Source organism: Monodelphis domestica, chromosome 3, assembly GCF_027887165.1.
Source record: "Monodelphis domestica isolate mMonDom1 chromosome 3, mMonDom1.pri, whole genome shotgun sequence".
In the NCBI taxonomy this organism is placed as follows: Eukaryota; Metazoa; Chordata; class Mammalia; order Didelphimorphia; family Didelphidae; genus Monodelphis; species Monodelphis domestica.
Genome location: NC_077229.1, coordinates 58,266,288 through 58,289,885, shown reverse-complemented (window position 1 = coordinate 58,289,885; position 23,598 = coordinate 58,266,288). Strand labels below are relative to the sequence as shown.

The 23,598-nt window shown below is 35.5% G+C and overlaps 1 protein-coding gene across 10 annotated transcripts in view; it reads right to left on the bottom strand.

Moving 5' to 3' along the window:
• Window positions 1-23,598, bottom strand: part of EP400 (E1A binding protein p400) — a 130,150-nt gene that overhangs the window by 42,781 nt on the left and 63,771 nt on the right. For 6 of the 10 annotated variants that reach the window (XM_056821942.1, XM_056821937.1, XM_056821938.1 and 3 more), the window contains 11 exons: window positions 21,556-21,743; window positions 20,610-20,787; window positions 18,066-18,202; window positions 15,799-15,968; window positions 15,304-15,478; window positions 15,053-15,189; window positions 13,449-13,635; window positions 11,473-11,639; window positions 9,219-9,403; window positions 5,983-6,147; window positions 3,130-3,297 (listed from right to left, as the gene is read on the bottom strand). In XM_056821942.1, the coding sequence (XP_056677920.1) occupies window positions 3,130-3,297; window positions 5,983-6,147; window positions 9,219-9,403; window positions 11,473-11,639; window positions 13,449-13,635; window positions 15,053-15,189; window positions 15,304-15,478; window positions 15,799-15,968; window positions 18,066-18,202; window positions 20,610-20,787; window positions 21,556-21,743 (1,857 nt within the window). Of the gene's footprint in view, window positions 1-3,129; window positions 3,298-5,982; window positions 6,148-8,105; window positions 8,349-9,218; window positions 9,404-11,472; window positions 11,640-13,448; window positions 13,636-15,052; window positions 15,190-15,303; window positions 15,479-15,798; window positions 15,969-18,065; window positions 18,203-20,609; window positions 20,788-21,555; window positions 21,744-23,598 lie in introns of all 10 variants that reach the window. The other 4 variants (XM_056821933.1, XM_056821934.1, XM_056821935.1 and 1 more) reach the window with 1 other exon arrangement.

Sequence of the window (23,598 nt, the reverse complement as noted above, 5' to 3'; positions counted from 1 at the left end):
CCTTCTTAAAGAGGGGGAAGGTTCAAGAAGGAAGGAGAGAACTTGGAACTAAAAATTTTTTAAAAGTTATGTTAAAATTATTTTTACATGTAATTGGAAAAAAATTAAAAGTTCCTAAAAGAATATTATTATGCATTAGTACATTAAGCACATCATCACGCTCATCTCATATTTTTATTATTATGCATTAGTGCATTAAGCACATCATCACACTTATCTCATATTTTTGTAAAAAGTGAGAAACAGAAATAAGTAGCCCAAAGTTCAACAGTAATTTTAACTTTCTAGCTCTGGCCCTAAAAATTTATTTTCTTCATTATAATCAAATCACCGAATATCTATTGAGAATAAGTTAATTAAGTTTATGTAAAATGTTACTTAAGAATTACAATAGGGGGCAGCTGGGTAGCTCAGTGGATTGAGAACCAGGCCTAGAGACTGGAGGTCCTAGGTTCAAATCTGGCCTCAGACACTTCCCAGCTGTGTGACCCTGGGCAAGTCACTTGACCCCCATTGCCTAGCCCTTACTACTCTTCTGCCTTGGAGCCAATACACAGTATTGACTCCAAGATGGAAGGTAAGGGTTTAAAAAAAAAAAAGAATTACAATAGACAGAAAATTAGCCATAGTCATGTATTAGTAAGTCCCTATTTATAATTTTTAAAGTGTATTTTTTACCATATTATGATATTCTCTAACAATTCTATTTGGCAATTAACAAATGGCAATAGGGACAAATTCTAAAAATGAATTCTATTAGTAATATTTCCTCCCATCTTTCAAAAATGTGTGTGTGTGTGTGTGTGTGAGAGAGAGAGAGAGAGAGAGAGAGAGAGAGAGAGAGAGAGAGAGAGAGAGAGAGAGAGATTGAGAGAGAGATTGAGAGATTAAAATAAGGGTCTGAATGTACATATCTTGAATGGTTGGGTTTCTCATAGAGTCACTCTTAGACAAAAAATGATATGAGTTTACAGAGAAAGAGCTCAACAACAATAGTCACCACACATAGCCATTCTCCAAGTGACCCAGACACATCTGTCAATCAATTTCAATCCTAAGAAAACCAATAAACTTCTACAAAAGTCAGTTTATCACACACAGCAAGAATAAATGTTCCACCATCCTTTCTTGCTGTTATTGTTCCTTCTTGGTTTTCTTATCTCTTGTCTTAAATCTCTTTTTGCTTCTCTTATTTATCTTCTTTTCTTCCACTCTCTCTTTTTTCTCTAGTTAATGGTTCTTCTCTGTTCTTCTGCCTCTCTTCATCATCTTTGCCAAAAAAGCTTTTCTCACAAAAAGTCTTTTTCAGGTACTACTCAGACTTAATCATGGTGTAACCATGAAAATTCAGACATCTTAAAATATATCCTTTGAAAAAAGTCTGATTAGTATTTCTCTACTGCCATGTTACACTGTTTAGCAATGAGTTAACATTTAATAAATATTGGTTTTTAAGTTCAAATCACAAAAGGAATGCCCAAAGGCTTTAAAAGATTGCCTGCCCTTTGATCCAGCAATAACATTGCTGAGTTTGTATCCCAAAGACATAAGGAAAAATATTTGTACAAAAATACATATAACCGCATACTTTTTAGTGGAAAAAAATTGGAAAATGGGGAGGGGGGAGGTGTTCATCAATTAGGAAATGGCTGAACAAGTGATATCTGACAGTGATGGAATTCTATTGTACATAAAGGAATAATGAAGTGGAGGAATTACATGTGAACTGGAAAGACCTCCACGAATTGATGGAGAGTGAAAGAAGCAGAACCAGGAGAACATTGTACACAGAGACTGATACATTGTGGTATAACTGAACATACTCTTTTCAACCAGCAGCAATGCAATGACTCAGGACAATTCTGAGGGACTTATGAGAAAGTACACTATCCACATCCAGAGAAAGAATTGTGGGAATAGAAACGCAGAAGAAAAACATATGCTTGATCATGTGGTTTGATGGGTATATGTTTAGGGTTTGGGATTACTCTATTGCAAATATGAATAGCATGGAAATAGATTTTGAACAATGATACATTTATAACCCAGTGGAATTGCTCATCAGCTCTGGGAGGGGAGAGGGAAAAGGGGAGGGAAAGAATATAAATCATGTAGCCAAGAAAAAATATTCTTAATTAATTTTTTAAAAAAGAAAGAATACAACAGGAAATCCACCAGATGTTTTAAAGTAGTTTGCCTTCAAAAATATAAATTCAACTAAGAGAATCATAGATATGGCAGTAGAAGGCACCTTAGAGTCATATGATCTAATTCTTTCCTTTTATGGATCAGAAAAATGAGGTCCAAAAAGGCTTAAGAGGCTTGCCTAAAGTCATACAGATAGGAAGGTAGGGAATGAACACATACTATTGACAGGCACTATGCTAAGTACTTTATAATGATTATATCATTTATCTTCACAACAGCCTTGGGTATTAGGAGCTATTATTATCTCCATTTGACAGATGAGGAAACTGAGGCAGAGTTGCAGTGACTAACCCAGAGTCACTCAACTAGTGTCTGATGTCAATTTCTAACTAAAATGCTGCAGGTCCAGTGTTCTATTCACTGTACCACCTACAGCAGTCTAGATAGTAAATGGCAGATAAGAATCTAAACCCAAGTTTTTTTAATATGAATGGAAGTAGGAATGAGATCAAGATCAAGAATGGTAAAGGGAAAAAGTATGACAGGTAAAATAACCAGAGCACTCTAGCTTCTTACTCCTGGACCATAAATACTCCATTTAGTGGTATACAGTGAAAATTCTGACCCCAGGCTTAGTTAAATGACTTGTGTGACAGACAATTAACCAAGTCAAACAATACAGAAGTCTAAATGAAGCATTTAGATCAGTGAGCTCAAAATCTAAGCATACTGATAAGCCTACAATAAGCAAATGTCTTCAGGACAAAAAAAAAATATGAAACAACATGATATTAATTACCACACCTAAGGAAATTAGTTCATCACAAACCTAATTTATAGTTTTGAACTATTCATCTAGTAATAAGAAACCAAAATGATTCATTTTAATCACCATGGAAAAATTCTGACAATTAAGCTTAATGTGACAGAATTGAGTTTAAGTGATAGAACCTTTACTTTTACATAAGAAAGGTGACATACCTGGTGGAGTTCCTGGTGTGGAACTTGGAACATTTGCTTGGTTCTTGTTTCCCAGGGCATTCAAAGCATTCTGTACAGCACCAGCCTGTGACACTGTCTGCATAACAACTGGGCCTGGAGGGCGCAGATACTGTTGTCCTGGAGCAGAGACAATCTGCAGAACACTTCCTATGATTTAAATCACATCAGGGATGACTGTAGGGTCTAATGGACAATAGTTATCCTATTTATTGACTACATGCATTGCTAAATTGTCCAAAGATATAAAATATTTCCATGTGTGAGAAGGAAAAAACTGTAAAAAACAAACCGAATACGAAGTAGATAAACATAAAATTAAGATAAATGTTGAGAGGGAAAGGATGTAAAGTCACCCCAACTATTAAGAGAAAAAGAACAAAATTTCTCCATTCCATTCCTCCTCTCACACCATGAGTTCACAAAGGCAGTAGAAGAGCACATGGATGGACAGATGCAGCCAAGACATCAAGGGTGCGAATATTCTTAATCACCAATCACACCTCAGCTTGGAAGGCATTAATTACTAGGTTAACCAAAGAGTGATGCATTTTATCAAATTAAACAAGCCTAAAAGAATACTTGGGAAATCTTGGAAATCTTATAATCTTCTCTGAGTTTTACATTTTTCAAAACAACAGTTACATGAGCCTAGCAATAACTAAGAGGTTAATTCAGAATTCTAGTCTTTTCCAATTCTTAACTGCCACCTTCCTCAAAGTTTCTCATTCTAACCACAGAGATGGTTACATCTTCTACCTCCTTGAACTTTGGTGATGTCTAATGTATTCTCCCTTAAGATCTGCCACACTCATCACTGCACAAAGATGAAGGTAAATAATACTGTCTCCACTCTTAGACATGCCTCCTCTCCCCAGATTACTTTGTACATAACACTTCAATACATCAAAAACAGGGAATTTCATAACTGATGGTTCTCCCTACTAGTATAAAGTAGGATCATTCTTTAACTTGGCAGATGATCTCACAACAGCCAATCTAGCCCTATTAGATAGGATAGGCCAAAGAAATCAGACTTACAGCCCATAAATGAACCTGTACTTGTATCCTTTCGAGCTTATTTTCTCTAAGTTATTTTCTCTAAGAGCTTTGTAATCCTGACAGAACCTTCAAAAACAGCTCCAGGCCGATAAAGTACCTGAGTAGAATTTTAGAAGCTATCTCAGATACACATACAATATAAATTTTATCACTTTTATTTCAAAGAATATGAACTGACACTTCTATTAACAAGTATTAGCTCTATGAGACTATTAATGGAGTTGAAAAGCTACTATATACTACATAGATGTTAATATGTACACAGTGTGAGTATAAAGAATGTCTTATACAATTTTTTTAAAGACTGGATCTCCTTATCTCACCTAGGATGAAAGAAAAGAAACTCATAACTCACAAGCCTAATACCACTTCTGATTAGCATGAGAGCTTGGACTACTTTCAGCCATAGACCACTTCAACCCTTTTGTATCCAGTTCTTTGTCACTACAGAAAGATCTGCTATAAATTTTTTGTATCTCTTTCAGCTATATATAGGCCTACCAGTGGTACTTCTGAGAGTCAAAGGATATGCATAGTTCAGTAACTTTTTGGACACAATTCTAGTGCCATCAACTGGGCAGTAATGAATCTATTTTCCTTACAGCTTCTCTAACATATCATCTTTTTTGTCAACTTTGTATATGTCCATTAGATGAGTAAAAGGTAGGACCTCAATGTTGCTTTAATTTGTACTGATCTATCAGTGATTTAGAACATTTGTTCATGTAACTCTTGATGGCTTAGATTTCTTCCTTTGAATACTACTTGTTCATAAACTTTGACCACTTATTAATAAGGAATGTCTCTTATTTTTAAAAACTTCAATTTGGTTCCTTATGCATCTTAATAAGACCTTTATCAGAGAAATCTGCTGCAAAGTTTAATTCTGAGTTACCTACTTCCCTACTCATTTTAGCTATAGTGATTTTATTTTGCAAAAATTTAAATTTTATGTAACTAAATGTGCCCATTTTATACTCTGTGACCCTCTGTATTACTTTTCTGATCATGAACTCCTGCATTTCTTTAGATGCAACAGGACATTTCATCCTTGCTCCTCTAATTTATGCCAACTAGTGCTTCTCTTAGCATGTGACTTGAGGTATCAGGCTAAACTTAATCTCTGTCAGTATGTTTTTTTCAGTTTCTCTACCATTTTTTGTTGAATGTTGAAGTCTTTGACTAGATGGATTCACTCTTTGTTTCTGTATACACATACCCTTACTTGCTGATTAATTGATTAAAATGATAATATTTTGTTTTCAATGTTGAGTTTGAGATGTCTCTGGTTCTGTTTGAAATGATCAATAGATAGTGATATGGGTACTAAAGCTCAAGAGAAAAAATGGAACTGAATATACAGATCTGTGAGTGTACACACCTGTACAGGGATAATTAAACCAGTAGGAGCTCATAAAGTCACTAAGAGAAGAAAAAATGACCCAGGATAGACCCTTGGGGAACACCCACAGTTAGGGCCATTATAGGGATAATGAGACAATAAAGGAGACTGAAGGAGCAACTGGAAATATAGGAGAAAAAATCAGGATCTAGAGTTAAAAGATTTAGGTCATCTAGTTTAAATCTCCCATCTTACAAATGAAAAAAATGAAATCCGAAAATGTTAAATGACTTGCCCAAAGTCATCCAGGCAGTGGGCATCAGTCTTAGAAAGATAGGCATACTCTGACTCCACATCTAGTACCCTTGCTACTGTCCTATGCCAACTATCTCACCATATAAATTGTCATTTTATTGATTAATTTATTTTACCTTGTAATTGTAGGGGCTGGCCTGCAGTAAGCTGTCGGAGCTGACTGTGTGACAATGTAAACTTGTTCCCTTGGAATTGCAAGGTCACAGGGGTCTCTGGTTGAGCAATTCTATTCTGGGTCCCTGCTATGGAAGCCAGCTGGGCAATTTTCACCACCTCACCACCTGTTAAAATGGAATACTTTGTAAAAAACTGAAAATGTTACACTGATGCACAAGCATCACCACAAATCACCAAGTGTAAAAGACAGATAACACAGGAACATTCAGCAGGCATTGCTTTCTAATACTTTTAGAAAATAATGCTTTTGTTTAGAAGTATAAAAACTAAGGATACCAGTTAAAAATATCAAACTTAACTCTGGTTAGTCTATTTAACCAAAACTGGCATAGATTTTAGCTACTAGTTTTGACAACCCATTCTTGAACCAAACTATGAAGGAATACCTTCTCTGTAACCCCCCAATTACAAACTCAGAAAACACATTATTTAAAACTAAAGTAAAAAACAGATTGTGCATTTCTCCATATAATCTATTTGCAATGTACCAAAAAGCTCGCATATCAACCTATGATCTTCAGAAGCTCTCATAATGTAAAAATTCCCAATTTTTCAATCTAACTCCATGAAGAAATTTCATAGAATTAAAATGAAAACATTACATCCTGAAGAAAGAGCAGGTAACTATTTCCAATAGCATCAACCTGTTTAAAATTTGGGTAGAATATAAACAATATCAATCAATATACATATTATTCCAAAATGTTAAGTTTCACATTTTCACCAGATTTTCCAATATTTCATGGTGGTTTTTTTTTTTGAAAGTTATGAGATAAAATGTGAAACTTCTCATGTTGTTTAAAATGTTTGCTTTATTTTAAAAGCAAAAGAAATTAAACGCATTGTGTAATGTGTACACAGGTTCAGAAAGTAGTTTACACAGATTTTAACAGGAGCTTTTTTTTTTAATACAATGGTTGATATTCGAGTCTCAATGTTCCTCCCAAGGCAGTCAAGACCAGGCTTATTAGTGGTGCAATAAAGAGAACAGTTAGTAAAGAACATTGGCCAAAAGACATCTCAGTGAGAGGAGCAAAAGAAGGAAACTGAAACAGGACTCAAGAGAAATCCTCAGGCACTGTTGTCCTTCCTTGGTTCACAAGTCATGACTTGACTTGGACTAATACGAGCTAGAGAATGCTGGATGTAAGCCATTTCTCTTTCAGTACAAGCAAGAGCCCTCCCCTCGGTCCTAAGGGCAACAAGTAAAAGGCTCAGTCACGCAAAGGTGACTAGCCTTGAAAGTATGTAAGAAGGGGATGCTCAAATGGCCCTCATCCTTAGGATAACTAAATGCAGTTAAGCTCACAGGCCGGGACTGGCCCCAACAAGAAGTGTGAGAGCGGCTTGAGAATGGAACCAGTCTCCCTGAGACAGGTGAGTACTCCTCACAGAGTAGTGAGCTCATGGTTTCTCTCCATTCAGAAAAGTCCTTTCAAAATTTTGCTACTCAAAATTGCCCATAGTAGAATAAAAAGAAGATGGCACATGTGTCTCTGTGTGTGCAAATATTATTAACATTTCTGGGCTTGAATATTCACTCCAAGCTTAAATTTGACATAGAACATCCAACTAAAAAGAAATGACCTTTTTAAAAAAGAAAAATCCTAAAGCCAATTCACACAGTTGGAAAAGAAGTAAAATCCAGACCCATTAACTTTTGTTAAATTAACCTGGTTCTGTAATGATAGTTGAGCAATGGAGTTGACACACCAAAATCCTGAATCCTCCTCATTTCCCCATACTACACTAGCACACCAAAGCAGCACAGTGAGCAGCTAGAGGGAAAAGCATATATAGAGTTTGATATACGGGGGATTAGAAGACAGAGTAAGAGAAAAGGAAAGAGTGGTCCTGTTGACTGACCTCTTGGGAGAAATCACTCTCCCTCCTACATTAGGGAAGGAAATGGTGTACTGACTAGAGGCAGTACTTCAGACAAGGGCTTCAGGGAAAAAGAAAAAGTAAGGGAGAGTAAAGGCTTGGCATACATTCTAATGTTCTTAGTACCACTTCTTTGGAGTAAAAAGGTGGGAAAACCTGGAGAGGGGAGGCCACTTACTAGGCAACCGTGCCTGGGCCTGAGAGGTCAGTACCAGCCTCTGAGGAAGCACACTCTGTTGGATGGTGTGCGAGGGGGCCTGGGGCTGGGGCTGGGCCTGGCCTAGCTGGGAGGCCTGGGCTGAGTTCTGACCCCGCTGTTTCACAGGATTGGCTGTGCTAGTTGCTGTGGTGAAGGTCGCTGCTGGCTGGTGTCTTGGAGCACTGGTAGGAGCCTGAGATGTCTGAAACTGTGCTGCGGCCGCTGTAATTAATAAGGTTTGTTTGTGCAAAGCTGTTAGAGGTTCTTAATCAAGGACAATTATTTCAAACCGGTATTTTAAAGAAATAAAAAGGAAAAAAATATTTTGCATTTTTCTCAAATGAGAACTCCTCTCTCTTCCAGGATAGGCCCAATATAGCCTATGGAATATGAGAGAAATACTAAATTTTATTAATTCTTACAAATTATTTTTTCGTAAGAGTTCATCAATAATCTTAACAGCATATTTTCAGAGTTTAATGGAAAAGTAATATTAAGACTAATTCAATCATCTTATCAACCTAATCACAGAATACAAACCATTTCGCAAATTGTAAACATCAAGGCATAACTAATTTGTAATTGTACCTCAAAAAAGTTTAGTGGAAATAAGACTGAAAAACCTTTTTCTTTAAAGTTAAATTATACTTTTTCTTTTTTTGTCATTTAATTCTATCCCTTGTTAAAAATACAATCCATTCCCATTTAAGATATAACACAAAATTTATAAAATCAAAATCATGCAGTTTCAATAATTTTATAAAACCAAATCATAGATCATGGTTTAATAATATACACTTGCTTATACAAGCTCAATTTTTCCTACATTTCACAGCATCCTTATAAGAGGAAAATTCCAGATAAGTGAACAATTCTGTCATTTGAACAAAAGATATACTTGGAAAAAAATATAATGATATATTCAGAGTACTGAACTATGTGGCCAGCTTCTCTCATATGTCTACATGTAATATTACAAGGTCTACAGCAAAACCATTCTTACAAAAAAACACTCTTTTCTTAAAAGTCAGCACTTAATTTGATCCTCAGGAACTTCTGGGAAAGAAAGAAACAAAGTTGCTACAGAAATACCTTTTGCATCCTGATTGGCAGAAAATGTGGCAATTGGTGATCTTCCTCGAACCTGTCCCTGGGAAGTTACTGCGGCGGCAGCAGCGGCAGCAGCTGCAGACACTGTACGTGAGGAGCTCTGTGTACTTGGAAAAGCTACTGTCCTCCCCTCAGGCTTCTGGCCATACTGCACAGGTTGAAATAACCTAGGTACACATTTACCAAAAGAATAGAGTAAATCAGAGTTCATAAACAACAGAAAATATGCTCCCCTGAACAAATAAGAAAGTACTTCTGGTCTCAAAAGGGAACTCTTTATAAAGATTTAAAACATGTTCTTTCTTAATCATAATAAGATCATAAATAAAAAATAATTTGTTTCTCTGACAGCTTACTAATATTTGTCGATTGTGTGTGAATCAGACAATTTCAAACTTCACCCAATTCCAAACATCAGAGATGCAATTTCAACTAATTTCAGAAAAAAACTCACTGATTTGTACAAGTGCACTTTGGGACAACGAGATGGCTCAACAGATCCTGAGACAGGAGATCTTGAGTTCAAATCAGGCCTCAGACACTCCCTAGCTGTGTGACCCTGGGCAAATCACTTAAACCCCAAAAACTGCCTAGCTCTTCCTGCTCTCTTCTGCCTTGGAATTGATATTCAGTATCAATTCTAAGACAGAAGATATGAGTTTTTTAAAAAGTATTCTCTAAATTATATATAATTTTTAAAGACATTATTTTAACTTTCAAATATATAAATGTTTCCAAAAAGAGCTATTTCTGCTCAGTTTGCTTTTATGAAGAGATGTAACAGAGTTGTAATTAGCAGTACCAGTTTTACAAAAATAATGGATAAAAGAAATTAAAGGTTTGTTTCCTTAAGTAACCTATACAAATCTAGCTGTCACTAATAGTTTGCTTAGAAAAATGGAGCCTTCTGGGGGTAACTAGGCTCAGTGGTTTGAAAGTCAGGCCCAGAGATGGGAGGTCCTGGATTCAAATATGACCTCAGACACTTCCTAGCTGTGTGACTGAACCCCCATTGCCTAGAACCAATACATAGCATTGATTCTAAGATGGAAGGAAAGAGTTGTTTGTTTTTTAAAGAAAGATGTCATGCAATAATTTTAAAGTAATGTTAATACCTAGCAAGTCAAACCAAGGATTATTCTAATTTCCAAGTTATGGAATTTTGCAGCATTACAAGTTTTGCTGTACTTCAGGGTGCTAATAAGGAAAAGAAGTAAAAAAGAAGGGGTTGCAATGAAATATTTATTAATCTGGTTATTAATGTGCTAAAAGTCTAACAAGTTTAGGATATGCTATGGGCGAGGGCTAAAACACTGAGTGAACAATTAGGAGAAAGGTCATTCCCAACAGTCATAGAGTTATATAGAAATCTAGATAAAGGAAGAACTGAGGAAAGAGAAAAGAATATTTTATGAGATCAGAGACAAGGATGAAGAAGAAAGTAAGTTTAAATCTGACCATCTGAAAGACAAGTCTATAACAAGGAAGTTTTTGCCAGACTATCATATAAGAAAAATGGATCCTGGAAGCAACGCAGATACACGAAGGCCATTACCCCGGACTCATGAACTAGGCCTATGAAAGTCTACATAAATGAACAGTTAAGTAAATTAGGACCTTCAGAAAAATATTCCAAGCAACACAGGCAGGTGTGGGGATGGGGAGCATGTTAAACAGATTATTATAAAATGGCTATATTTCCCCTTTTCTCAATGAGGACAAAGAATACCTAACAAAAGTTGACAAGAAAAGTCCTTTAAAATAAAAAGGATGGGGAAGGGAGAAGATTATCTATTTATATCCACCAAATTGAACACTACAGGGAATATCTTCAAAGGAAAAAAGTATAGCAACAGAAATACCCACCACAAGAAGTCAAATACAAAAAAGGATGCAGAAATAAAACTCCCAGCCTTCAGTTTCTATACATTTGCACAAATAAGAGGAGCTGGTGGTACTAATAGAGAGAGCCTAAGAATTCATTTAGTCTACCTCTTCACTTTAACAATGTGGAAACTGGGGCAGATGGGTCTGAATAACTTATTCAAGATAAGGGGAACCAGTTAACACTAAAATACATAGGTGTCCTGAGTGAGCCCATGCTTCTTCCATTCTGCCATCAACTGTCCCTTTACCAGGGAAAACCTATAACCCTTTTAAAAGGTGGGAAGAATTTCAGCACTATTCTCCCTATAAATAGCTTTTATTATAATCTCACATTTAAAATAAAACTTACTTGCTGGGCTTAAGTTTCACTGCATTAGGTCTGGCTGGTGGTGGTGATGAACTGAAGATTTCTTCAATAAGTTTTCGGGTTATCTTTTTCTTTGACAATACTTGTGCTTCATAATGAGTGGTTTGATTTTCTAATCCAATGAGATCAAATATAGAAAGATCTGCTTCCTAATTTTAAAAAGAGCAAAGAAAAGAAAAGCACTTACCTCACACACCAAGTACCTTAAGATGTAAAGAAAACAATACCCTCCCCAGTGGCATCTTGTGACATCCCTGTATGTTGTCTCCTCAACCCTCCCTACTCTACTGTATCTAGAATATATTACCAAATTCATCTTCTTGCTCTCAGCATGCCATACTTTCCTGAAAAGCATTCAACAAGTCTTTATTTCTCAACAATTCCAGTTGCCTCTCAAGGTTCCTCATGCTATCCCATGTGATATTTAGATTATTCTACCCTACTTAGTGTAACAAAATCAGGAATGTCTACACCCATACTTAAGGATTAAGTATTTAGGAAGATGGCCTATGACAGACATGTGCTAGCAAATGATAACAGAAGCAACTGACAGACCCCTGGGCTGTCCTAAGTCAAGCTTAAGATATCATTGGTACATGTGAGATGCAGGAAAGTGATGTAAAACTGTCTATATATTTCACGGCACTTCCTCTCTCCGGGCTCTTTAACGGCGGAGAGGTGGCTGGCAGCAGCTTGCTGAGCGTGTCGGCATCTTGGCGTAGCAGCTGCTATTGTCCGAGTTTAGCGGTGAGTTTTCCTTGATACCATACTGGAGGAAGCCTAGAAAACTAGTTCAGGGAGGCTCTTTTCTGAGATCTCTTGGAGTTTAGGCTCTCCTTTACCTTCCAAACACTATCCTCCTAGAGAAAGCATCTAATCTTCAAGGACCTCGTGGCAGAGGACTTTGAACTCACCTTGCATAAGCAGGGCGGGAGAAATCCTATACCTTTTCCCTCTCTCTTCTCCTTGATTTCTTCCCTATATATTGATTAAACCACCATATATTTCCAAACTGATTTGGGTATTTTATTTGGGATATCCCCTGGCGACCAAAAATCAAATTTAGATTAGGTCACAAACCTAAATTATCCTTACACCCACCACCCACAATGTACCATATATATAGCCTGCTCCCCTCATTATGGCCCTGGCTTCTCCCAGATCCTCACAAAATAAACAATAGCAGTAAGTCACCAGAATCTTTTCCAGCTGTATGCTGACTCCTAAGTAAGAATTCAGAGATGTAAGAAGTAAAGGGGGTCAATGGGCTCAGTTCATTGATGATTCACCCACAGGGTTACCTGTTACCACAAATTTTTTTAACATTTCCTTAATTCTCCTCTTTGGATTGATTATTTAAAATCCCTTATTGGCCTCCCTGAAGTTAATAGTAGCAAAACAGCAAAAACTCTTAAATAACATAAAGAAAAATTATATGCTTGTTTTAAAAATAGCAAACTGCTGCTGAAGGGCAAGAAACCAGAAGAAAGGAATAGTGACACCCATCTTAAAAAACCGTCCAATATCTGAGTCTGGAAAGAAAAAAAATGGAGTGAACAAAAAGGGGATAATAAATTTTCCAGGGAGTTCACACACAGACAAATAGTTTCATGAAGAAGCAGCACAATGAAATTACAGATGAAAGGAATATTAAGTTCTTGTTCCTTCCACTTAGAATTCCCCATCCCTTCCCCTTCCTTTCCACCTACTCCATTACATTTTTCTTTGTGATTCCTGTTCATCTTATCTGGAAAAAAGAAGCACTTAACAGGATTGAGCACACGACAATCATTCAACAATTTATCATGTGACAGAATGACTTAAAATAATCTCATTTTAAACACTCTAGTTATAGTTCAGACAATCATTCCCAGGTACAAACTAAAATGTCGACAAGGTATCCTCTCCTTTTACACAATTCACCTCTATTATTTTACATTCATGAGTTCTCTACTAACCTTCCAAAATCCACATTCCAATGCCTTTAAAATCAGAGAAGCAGATCTATATTCCAATGTTTCCAAAACATAAGAAGACCCAGGAAGCCTAGGATCTATCAGACCAGGATGATTGCATATCCTCTGAAGCTTCATTAGAATATTCAGGACATTGACAAAATGTCCACTTTTAAGAGCCTCTTGAGTTCTGTTCATTAAAGAAAAAAGTGATGGTTATTTCAATTTAAATACAGACTTTCAATAGATTGTTTACTGCTTTTATGTATGGAAAAATAATTATTTCAGAGAATAGAAGTTAATGAATTGGGGGCATGCAGATTAAAAACTAGAAAGAGAACAAATTAAAAATCCCCAGAAAAAAACTAAATTAGAAATCCTAAAAATTAAAGGAGAAATTAATAAAATTGAGAGTAAAAGAACTATTGAATTAATAAATAAGACTAGAGCTGGTACTTTGAAAAAATAAAATACAATACTGGATAATCTAATTAAAGAAGAAAGAAGAAAAAATAATTATGCATTATATTCTCTCAAAAATATGTTAGTCCAGTGGAATTGATTGTTGGCTCCAGAAGGAGGGGGAGGGAAAAAAACATGAATCATGTAACCATAGAAAAATACTTTAAAATAAATGTTTTTAAAAATTTGTGTAGATATAGATGTAGATGTAGATATAGATACAGATGTAGATATAGATACAGATGTAGATAGATATAGATATAGATGATATAGATATAGATATAGATATAGATATAGATATAGATATAGATATAGATATAGATATAGATATAGATATAGATATAGATATAGATATAGATATATTGGGGGAATCTGTGTGGTTCAATGGATTGAGAGCCAGGCCTAGAGATAGGAGGTCCTAGGTTCAAATCTGCCCTCAGAACTTCTTAGCTGTGTGACCCTAGACAAGTTACTTGACCCTCAATGCCTAGCCCTTACCACTCTTCTGCCTTTGGAACCAATACAGAGTATTGATTCCAAGATGGAAGGTAAGGGTTTAAAAAAGTGTGTGTGTGTGTGTGTGTGTGTGTGTGTGTGTGTGTGTGTGTGTGTGTGTGTGAACTTAAAAAAAAAAGTGTTAGTAATTGCTTAAAAGCATAGCTGCTGATTTTAGATTCCTACCAGTTCCAATGTTTATCTTTTACAATTCCAAAATCTGAGCTTTATCTCTATCTCTTTTTTTTTTATCAAAATCCAATAAACTGAACAGTATAAGGGTATAGCTGTAGTAGCCTAAGAGGCATTTCTAGAGTGTTCTATCCCCATATCAGAAGGTTTGGAAGACCTGGATCTTCAAAGTCTTATGGTTCAACTTTCTCCCCTACCATTTTTACAGAAGGTAAAATTGAAGGCCAAATGTTGCAATGTGAATTTTCCACCATCACTCAGCTAAGTGACAGAGCTGGGGTTTTTGAAGATCAGTCCTCTGCTTCTGAATGCACTGTTTTTCCCACTAGAGCAAGGTGCATGACTAAGGACACTTCATAACTGAGTCACTGTGTGGTTGATGCCAATTTTATTTTGTAGGTCACATTCTAATATATGTAGCATCACGTCTCCCTCCCCCCCATATTAGCTGCCCTTACCTGGGCTGCAGGATAACATCCTCATACAAGGCCTTCTGGCGACTAGAAAGACGACACTTTAACACGTGTTCATATTTCTTTGTCAGCTGCTTATCAACATCCCTTTTAGTTCTCCTCAAAATAAATGGTTGAGTTACCTGAAAAAAATTATAATACACAATTTTTTGTGAATTTTCTTATTAGAAACTGATAAACATTTACAAACAATAAATAGTTTTTTTTGAGTAGCTGAAAAAAGTAGCATGACATACTCTGTGCAACCTGATGACCACTTTATGGTAATAATCTTGGCTCTCCTCATTAGCTGGTTTTACTGGAAAGTTCTGATAAGGTCTAGAAATTCCAGGAATCAAAAAGTGTACCATGGTCCACAGTTCCATCAAGGTGTTATGCAAAGGTGTGTCAATCAGGAGTAGGCGTAATTGGCTATAAACAAAGAAATAAATTCTGTTTGAAATACCTCCATATAGCAATATCTTCTGTGTTGAAGATTTTTTAAAAAGAGTAAGCAATCATCCTTTGTGGGAAATGTAAGTATAGACTTGCCTAGAAAAAATAAAGTGGATAAGAAATAAAATGATCTACTGAGGCCTATTCTAGCCCTGTTGCTCTAGAATGAGAGTTCAGAGGTAATTATGTAGAACTGAAATTGTTTTTAAAGGCAACATTTAAACATCAGCATACATTTAGTTACATAAAAGCACAGAATTGCTCTGAAGAAGAAAATAATTTATTGATATACAAACCTTCGGAGATTGAAAACTGCCTCCCAGTGCTTTTCAGTCATGTTCTTTACTTGTTGCATCTCATCAATGACTAAATATTTCCACCTCACTTTCATGAAGGCTTGATGGCCTTTAAAGAACTGCTTATAGGAGGTTATGCATATATTGAAGCTGTTGGGTTCAGTCCATTCCTGTAGTATACAAAATAAATATTTTAACATTTTGTTCTGATTTCCTTTCTTTAATTGGAACAAATATTCATAAGTACTTTAAGAGCAATTCCTTGATATAGAATTTTAAAAGTCTCAATTATAATCATATGATTCCTTAACAACTGACTGTTATTTACAGAGAAAACAGTAGTTAGTTTATATTTTGCAATTAAGTGCCATTTTATAATGTACTCATGCCAGGAACTTTCACTGACTCATTAAATAAAGTAAACAATCAGTTTCCTCTGGATTTTTGATAAGAGATTATTATAGACCATTCTATGGTGCCACCTGAGCAAGGGCAAAAATGGCTTACAAAGAAATTAAGGTGAGGGGAAATATAATTTTTAGAGAAGATTCATGTTTTGGACTCCCAAGGGATCCAGGGACAGATTTTAGAGGGTCAGTGAACTTGGATGGCAAAAAAAAAATTGCACCCCTATTTGGACTAACCTTTAATTTCCTTTGTAATCTTATGTATTGTATTTTATTCACTTAAAAATATTATTCTGTGAAGGAGTCTATAGGGTTTCACCAGACTGACTGCCAAAAGGGATTCATGCCACAAAGAAGGTTAAGAATCTAGGGATTAAAGGTACGCTGAGGACCTCTCTATCTCTGTGATTCTATGCTGTCATAATAAATTAATCTTAAATTGTAGGAGTAATAATTCAAGAAGCAAAAATATAGGATGTGCCAAAAATGTTAGGACAGACTTAAGACTTATCAGTTTAAGTTACCATGAGAAAGTCTTTCTAGTAATTTAGGAATTTTCTTTTGAGGAAGGAAAGTCTATTTTATACTACAACCACAGACTTTTGCAATGGACAGAATGGCAGCCTTCAGGGTGGGAATTAACAATTCCATATCCTGCCTTTAACAAATGTCATCCATCCATATGACTGGACAAATAATCTCTTCTCTATAACTTTTAAGTTGCAGAAGAGTTAGCTCCTGGTCTGCCCTGGTTGAGTTGAGGTTCATCACCAGGAATTGCTATATCCAGTGCTTAAGATTCCATGAACTAACCTACTATACGCCATGCATTGCAACAAACTCAAGAGAAATATACATGATGTCTCCAAATTGTAATAAGATGATGTTCCCATTTATAAAGTGGTTCTGAGACACTAAGGATATTATTCTCATAGAAACAATGTTATAAGTGGTGACTGGATTTCTAAGACTAATCCCAGAAGTCATTTAATCTATAAATACTCTATTTCAACTACATTATGAGTTAAATAGTATTCTTTGAGGTACCTAATCACCATAAAGAACACTGTATTTCAAAGATCAGGGATTTCCTAGGTATGAGGTAATCAACACACAAGGATTACAAACCACCTACACTTTAGTAATAGACTTCTGTAATTTATTATAATAATTCATTGGCTAATAGCCAACTACCTGGTTGTAAGACTCTGAATTGAACTAAGCTAGTGCTCAGAAAATACAATGTCATCTTGAGAGGTTAGCAGTACCAGAAATTGTGCTCCACTGTAAAAGCTTCCCAAAACCCAGAGTCAATTTCCTAATATAAAGACAGTGGAATGGTATTTTCTTGAGATTACTGCATTGTAATGCAAGGGAAATGTCTTTTGATTTTTTTAATACCCATTGAATACTTGTCAAGAAAGGAACACAGCAACTAGAGGAATACTTCACACAATCCAGGCAGAAACCATATTTCTCCATATGGGCGTCTAGGAATCAGACCATTTGTCTATATACTAAATCTTATCTTTGTTAAGTCAAAATCCTTACCCTCAAAGAGCTTACAATTTAGTAATAATTTCATAGGAACTTCTAACACAAAAAAGGAGTCTGAGAAGTCCAAGAAGAATGACCTGCTGGCTACTACCTCAAAACTTCCAAAGAAGAAATCCAATATATTCCAAGATAGTCTATTTAAGGTATGTCCTCTCAACCCATAAAATATACCCTTAAAAACTATATTCTGGGCCATGCCATATCTACTCAGATTTTAATCTGTTTTTAGCTACTTAGATCTTAGCTATTTATCTATTATTCACATAAACATGAATTGCTTTTTTAAAATAAAGAAATAATTACCTGTCTCTTTGCCTTAAGTTCTCTATGATTGCCAAAGTATAAAAGGATTTTTAACCCAGGGCACCAACGTTTCAACTCAAGCTCCCATTTTAGTATGTTGCAACTTCTCACAACCACAAGGTGGGGGCCCCAATTACCTGCAGAAATAAAAATGATTTTTCACTATATAGAACTGTATCAGGGTTTCAAATATTTTAACTAAAACAGTAAATAAATTTTACGGTCATAAATAAATGCTAACATTAAATAGCTAGAGTTGCTACTCCTTGATGCTTATCATTAAAAACATTTCTCATAAATAATAGTATTCTTAACTATGTGTTGCTACAGTTTGAAGACATTTGCAAAATATGATTAGATGCCAAACCAAATATCCAGTTCTCTAATTTTTATAGTGAAGAGAATTATATATATTCAATATATCTGTGACCACATCAAGGTAGGTATTCGGTCCAGAAATGAAGATCACTATCCATTTCTGCCTTGAACATCCTGTGTAACCTTCCCATATGACTCTCATCCATATTTTCCCATAAAAATTGCCATTAAAACAATCCGTAGTTGAGAGGCAACTTATGACTAAGAATACTAATTTTTTCCATTGTTCAGTCAAAGGATGTCAAACTACATTCTTATAGTGGGAAAAAAGGGGGAGGTTTCAATCCATCTTGATGAGGTCACAGATGCACAGGAATACTGAGCTCTTTCTAAAGAGGGGCAATTAGAAGTTTGTAAAGACAACTAAGTCTAAGCTTAGCAAATGGTTTTTAAAAAATTTTTTGAAAATCTTAACTAGATCTATACCAAGATTGTTCACTTAAAAGTCAAGAAGCATCAATGGTGTCTAATTTCTTGAAATTTTTATTTGCTAGGCTAAATGTTTGTATTAATGTGACTGGTTAGTCAATAAATATTAAGCATACACTGTGCTATATGCTGGCTTAGCTAAATAAGTGGGTTCTTCCTTCTACCTAAAACCTATAGACCTTCCATTTTCCTCTCAGAGAGATGAAGGAAAAGAGAATCCTCAGTTCTCCAGATAATCAGTTTCTCTACCTAATATTATAAAGCTAAGGAATTCTTCTGTTTCTTTATCCTAGTTACTAGAAATAGAAGGGAAAACGATGAAATCAGTTGCTTAAAAGGTACTACTTTCTATGAGATTACATGGCACATACCTGCCCACTTTCCCTCTTAGCCTTCACATTAAAAAACAGCATGTTATCATGGAAAAAGCAATGAACCCTGAGCCAGACCTCCTAAATTCAAGACCCCATGGATGGAGACCTTGAAGAAATCACAAAGGCTATCAAACCCAACACCTCATTTTTACAGATGAGGAAACTGTCTTTAAGTCCCCAATCCATAATGTCACAGGTCTTAGCAATCTTAAATATGTGAGAAATATTATGAATACTATGTGTATATTACATAGATATTCCTAACAAAAAAAATTACACTGCTGTATTTCAAAATACTTATTTCTTTTGCTTTGATTAGGAAATACTATAAAACCATGCTTGCATTTCACAAGAATATTTAATTTTTACTAGAGCCAGTGTAGTGACACTAGACAAGGAAATGACCTAGAAGCTGGGAAGACCTGGATTCAAACCTACCCCTGACAAATCAAAGCTACATAGCCACTGGCCAACTGCTTACCCTCTCAGCTGCCCAACAACTCTCTAAGACATTAAGTTGAAAAAGTGAGCCAATTTGTACTGGCAGAAGGACATTCATCTCTCAGGAGCTGAAATTACAGATCCAGTACCAATCTCTAGTCTTATTACAATTACAGATTTTGAATTACAGTGTAACAAGTTCTATAAATATATTAAAAGAGTAGGCTATAGAGAGAAACATTAAACATTGCCTATTCCAATCAAAGTATAAACATAAAAATCATTCATTTTTTGTTCAATGTTCCTCCTACTAGGATAATAATTGGCAAAGGACTTTACTGTAATAATTTTGGTTACTTATGATGTTTACTGAAAGTTTCATGCTTTATTATTAAACTGAGGATATGTTCAGGATTCACTATAAACTAACATACATACACACAAACACACCCTCTGCTCTTCTTCAAGTATGAATAATTAAACATGAAGAAAAAGTTCAAAAAAATACTTTATGGGTACAAGACTAGAACAGTGGATTAGCATAATAGAAGCAGGAGGTAGGAATTTGGAAAATGAGCTGGAGGGTTATATTAGCCATAAAAGAAGAAACACACTAAGTGGAAAGGCAAGCTGAAATACTACATAATACATTTGTAACATATGATGCTGCTACTCCCTCCAGGTACAGAGGCCCCCTATATTTCCTGGGTTGTCTCAGTGACATAGGAGAGAATAAAGGAAGAGCTGTTTAGAAGCTTCTAAAACCCCAGAGAAGGAGTAATTACATTTATATTGTACTCTTAATATTAATAAAACTCTGGGCTTAATATTGACTATTAACTGATTAACATATGACATCAGTTCACTATGAAACTGATATATGTAGCAAATATAGAAACACATTAAAAACAAAAACCCTTACCTTCATTACAAGCTAGATGTGCAAAAAAAGCAATAACTTGTACAGTTTTGCCAAGACCAGCATCATCTGCCAATATGCCATTGAGATTCTTTCTGTATAGTTTGGCCAACCAGTCCAGTCCAATCTTCTGATATTCTCTTAATGCTCCATACAACAAAGACGGAGTATTAAAATTGATCTGCAGAAATCACATACAAATTATTAAAGAATAAGACCACCACATATAAGGTCAGACTTTTGCCTTGTACTGCTTAGGGTTTTTTTATTTGTTTGTTTAAACCCTTACCTTCTACCTTAGAATGAATACTGTGTATTGGTTCCCAGGCAGAAGAGTGGTAAAGGATAGGCAATGGGGGTTAAATGACTTGGCCAGGGTCATACAGCTAGGAAGTGTCTGAGGCCAGATTTGAACATAGGATATCCCATCTCTAGGCCTGGCCCTCAATCCACTGAGGCACCCAACTGCCCTCAGTCTTAAAGAACTGTTTTGGCATTCTTTGTTGTAAGGGATTGCTTTTTGGAAAAAGGAGGAAAAAGAAATATATTGAAAACTGTGATATAAAAACAAGATATTAAAAAAAACATTATTTTTGAAAAGCACACTAAGAAAAATAAGTAAAGATACTGTGTAGAAAAGATAAACAGCTTTTAAAAAAAAGATTATTAAAAACATAATTTCTTAAATGCAGTCATCATATCATAGGCATTAAAAGAAATTATTTTAACTGAAAAAAGTAATACCATAACCTTTATGTCCTATTAACTAATTAAATAAAATTTTCAAAAAAATAAAATAAAAGAGTGAAGAAAAGTCACTATATTTATATTATTTGTTACTTTTTAGATTAAAGGCAAGAGTTTGTTAGGGGGAAAGGGCCCCTTTTCTTCATCCTATCCCAAGAGCCTACTTTCTCTTCTCATCCCTTTAAAGAACCACAAGCATTACCGAGGTTGTGATCCGAGCACTGCCTTTGGGCAGTACAGCCTCTGCCACAGCAGCTACTTCAGTTATGTCTCTTGTGTTTGGTTTCATATTTGGTCTCTCCACACCCTTACACTGATCAATGATGAGAAGTGAATCAATGAGAACCATTTCCTTCTGACAAACTCTGTCATCTGTAGAGTCTTCTGTGTCTAGAAAATTCAACAAAGTCATGATGCAGCCAGTCATAATTTTATAAGTGGATTCTAACATCTAAAAAGATACAGAAAAACAATGTATCTCAGTGGAAATTAAGAAGAAAACTATGACCTGTCTCAAGCATTTATGAGTAATTGGTAAAAATCAGTTAAGATGAGCTGTTCTCAAGAGGAACTTGAGGATCAAGAACTCCCAAAAGGAAAAATAGGCTTAATCAAACCTGACTACACCAAGTGGACGAAGGACAAATCCTTGTAGGCCCCACATACTGAAACTACTTCTTAATAGCTTCTTAACAGAAGCTTAATAGCTGTATAACAGCTGACTAAAGGGACCGTGTAAACTTCTGCATTTAGACTTAGGCACCAATCTCCCAAATTAAAATAATTGAAAGGTTCAGCAATACGAATACAATAAGCTTCATCCAGAGTGTGCAGAGAGAACAAAATACTTCATCACTTAGCCAAGTCTAAAACTACACAGAAAAGATCCTAACTTTTCCTGAAAAGCATATCTATGCTAGATTCTCCAGCTCTACAGTCACCAAAGCCCTTATTCATGAACAAGATTCAATTCTCTCCAACCTTTTCTCTTCCTTAACCCATACAATTCCCACACATTTCTGTTAAAACATTGACCATAACATATTTGCAAGGTGTTAGAATAAACAGGAACTTAAATGGCCATTAGTAGTTTGATATCAACTTGAAAAGAAGTCTGCAATGAATTGTCAAGGAATATGAGCTTGACTGTTTTAACATTTTTATCACTTGCTTGGATTAAGACACATATGATGCATTCATCAATTTTCAGGTAACACAAAACTAACAGAAATAGCTATCAAGGGGGAAGCTGGGTGGCTCAGTGGATTGAGAGCCAGGCCTAAAGACAGGAGGTCCTAGGTTCAAATCTGGCCTCAGATACTTCCTAGCTGTGTGACCCTGGGCAAGTCACTTAATCTTATTTACCTAGCTCTTACCACTCTTCTGTCTTGGAACCAATACACAGTACTGACTCCAAGATAGAAGGTAAGGGGTTAAAAAAAAAAAGACCAACCACTTAGGGGCAGCTAGGTAGTTCAGTGAATAAGAGAGCCAGGCTTGCAGACAGGAGGTCCTGGCTTCAAATCTCGTCTCAGACACATATGAGCTATAGGACCTCAGGCAAATCATGTAACTCTCATTGCCTTGCCATTACTGCTATTCTGCCTTATAATCAATACCTGGTATTGACTCTAAGATGGAAGACAAGATTAAAAAAAAAGACTGATGATATAAGCTTCCTGACTCTTGACAAAGATATAGGATTGACAAGAAGTGACATTTTTCACAATAAGTTGATGTGCTGATTTAATCTTATTTAACTAAACTTGCTTGCTATAAGGGAGGACATCTATTAGGAAAATGATAGAGATGAAAAAAATAAATAAAATGAGGGGTGGAGACAAAAGAAATTCAGAAGAGAACAAAAAAGGGCAATCTTATTACTACAGTACTAAATTTAATATGCACTTAAAAAAAGAACATGTACCTAATGAGGGAGGCCTTACCCACCTACAAGGATTCATACAGGCCTTACACAAGACATCCCCCATAATAGACAATGAAGAATAGAACTAATCAAAGAAGTTTTTAAAAATTAATCACAATGGAATCTTATATTTACTGCACCTTTCTGTCAAATAGAGATTTATGAAGATATGGCCTGGTCTAGAAAAGTATTTGCAAAAGATTTCCTCTTCCCTTCTCACATTTGCACCAAGAAAATCTTCAATTCATATGCAAATCATCAAGATTTTATAAAGATCAGAAAGTAGGTATGAATTAAAAGTTGACTGCCTTTTAAGAA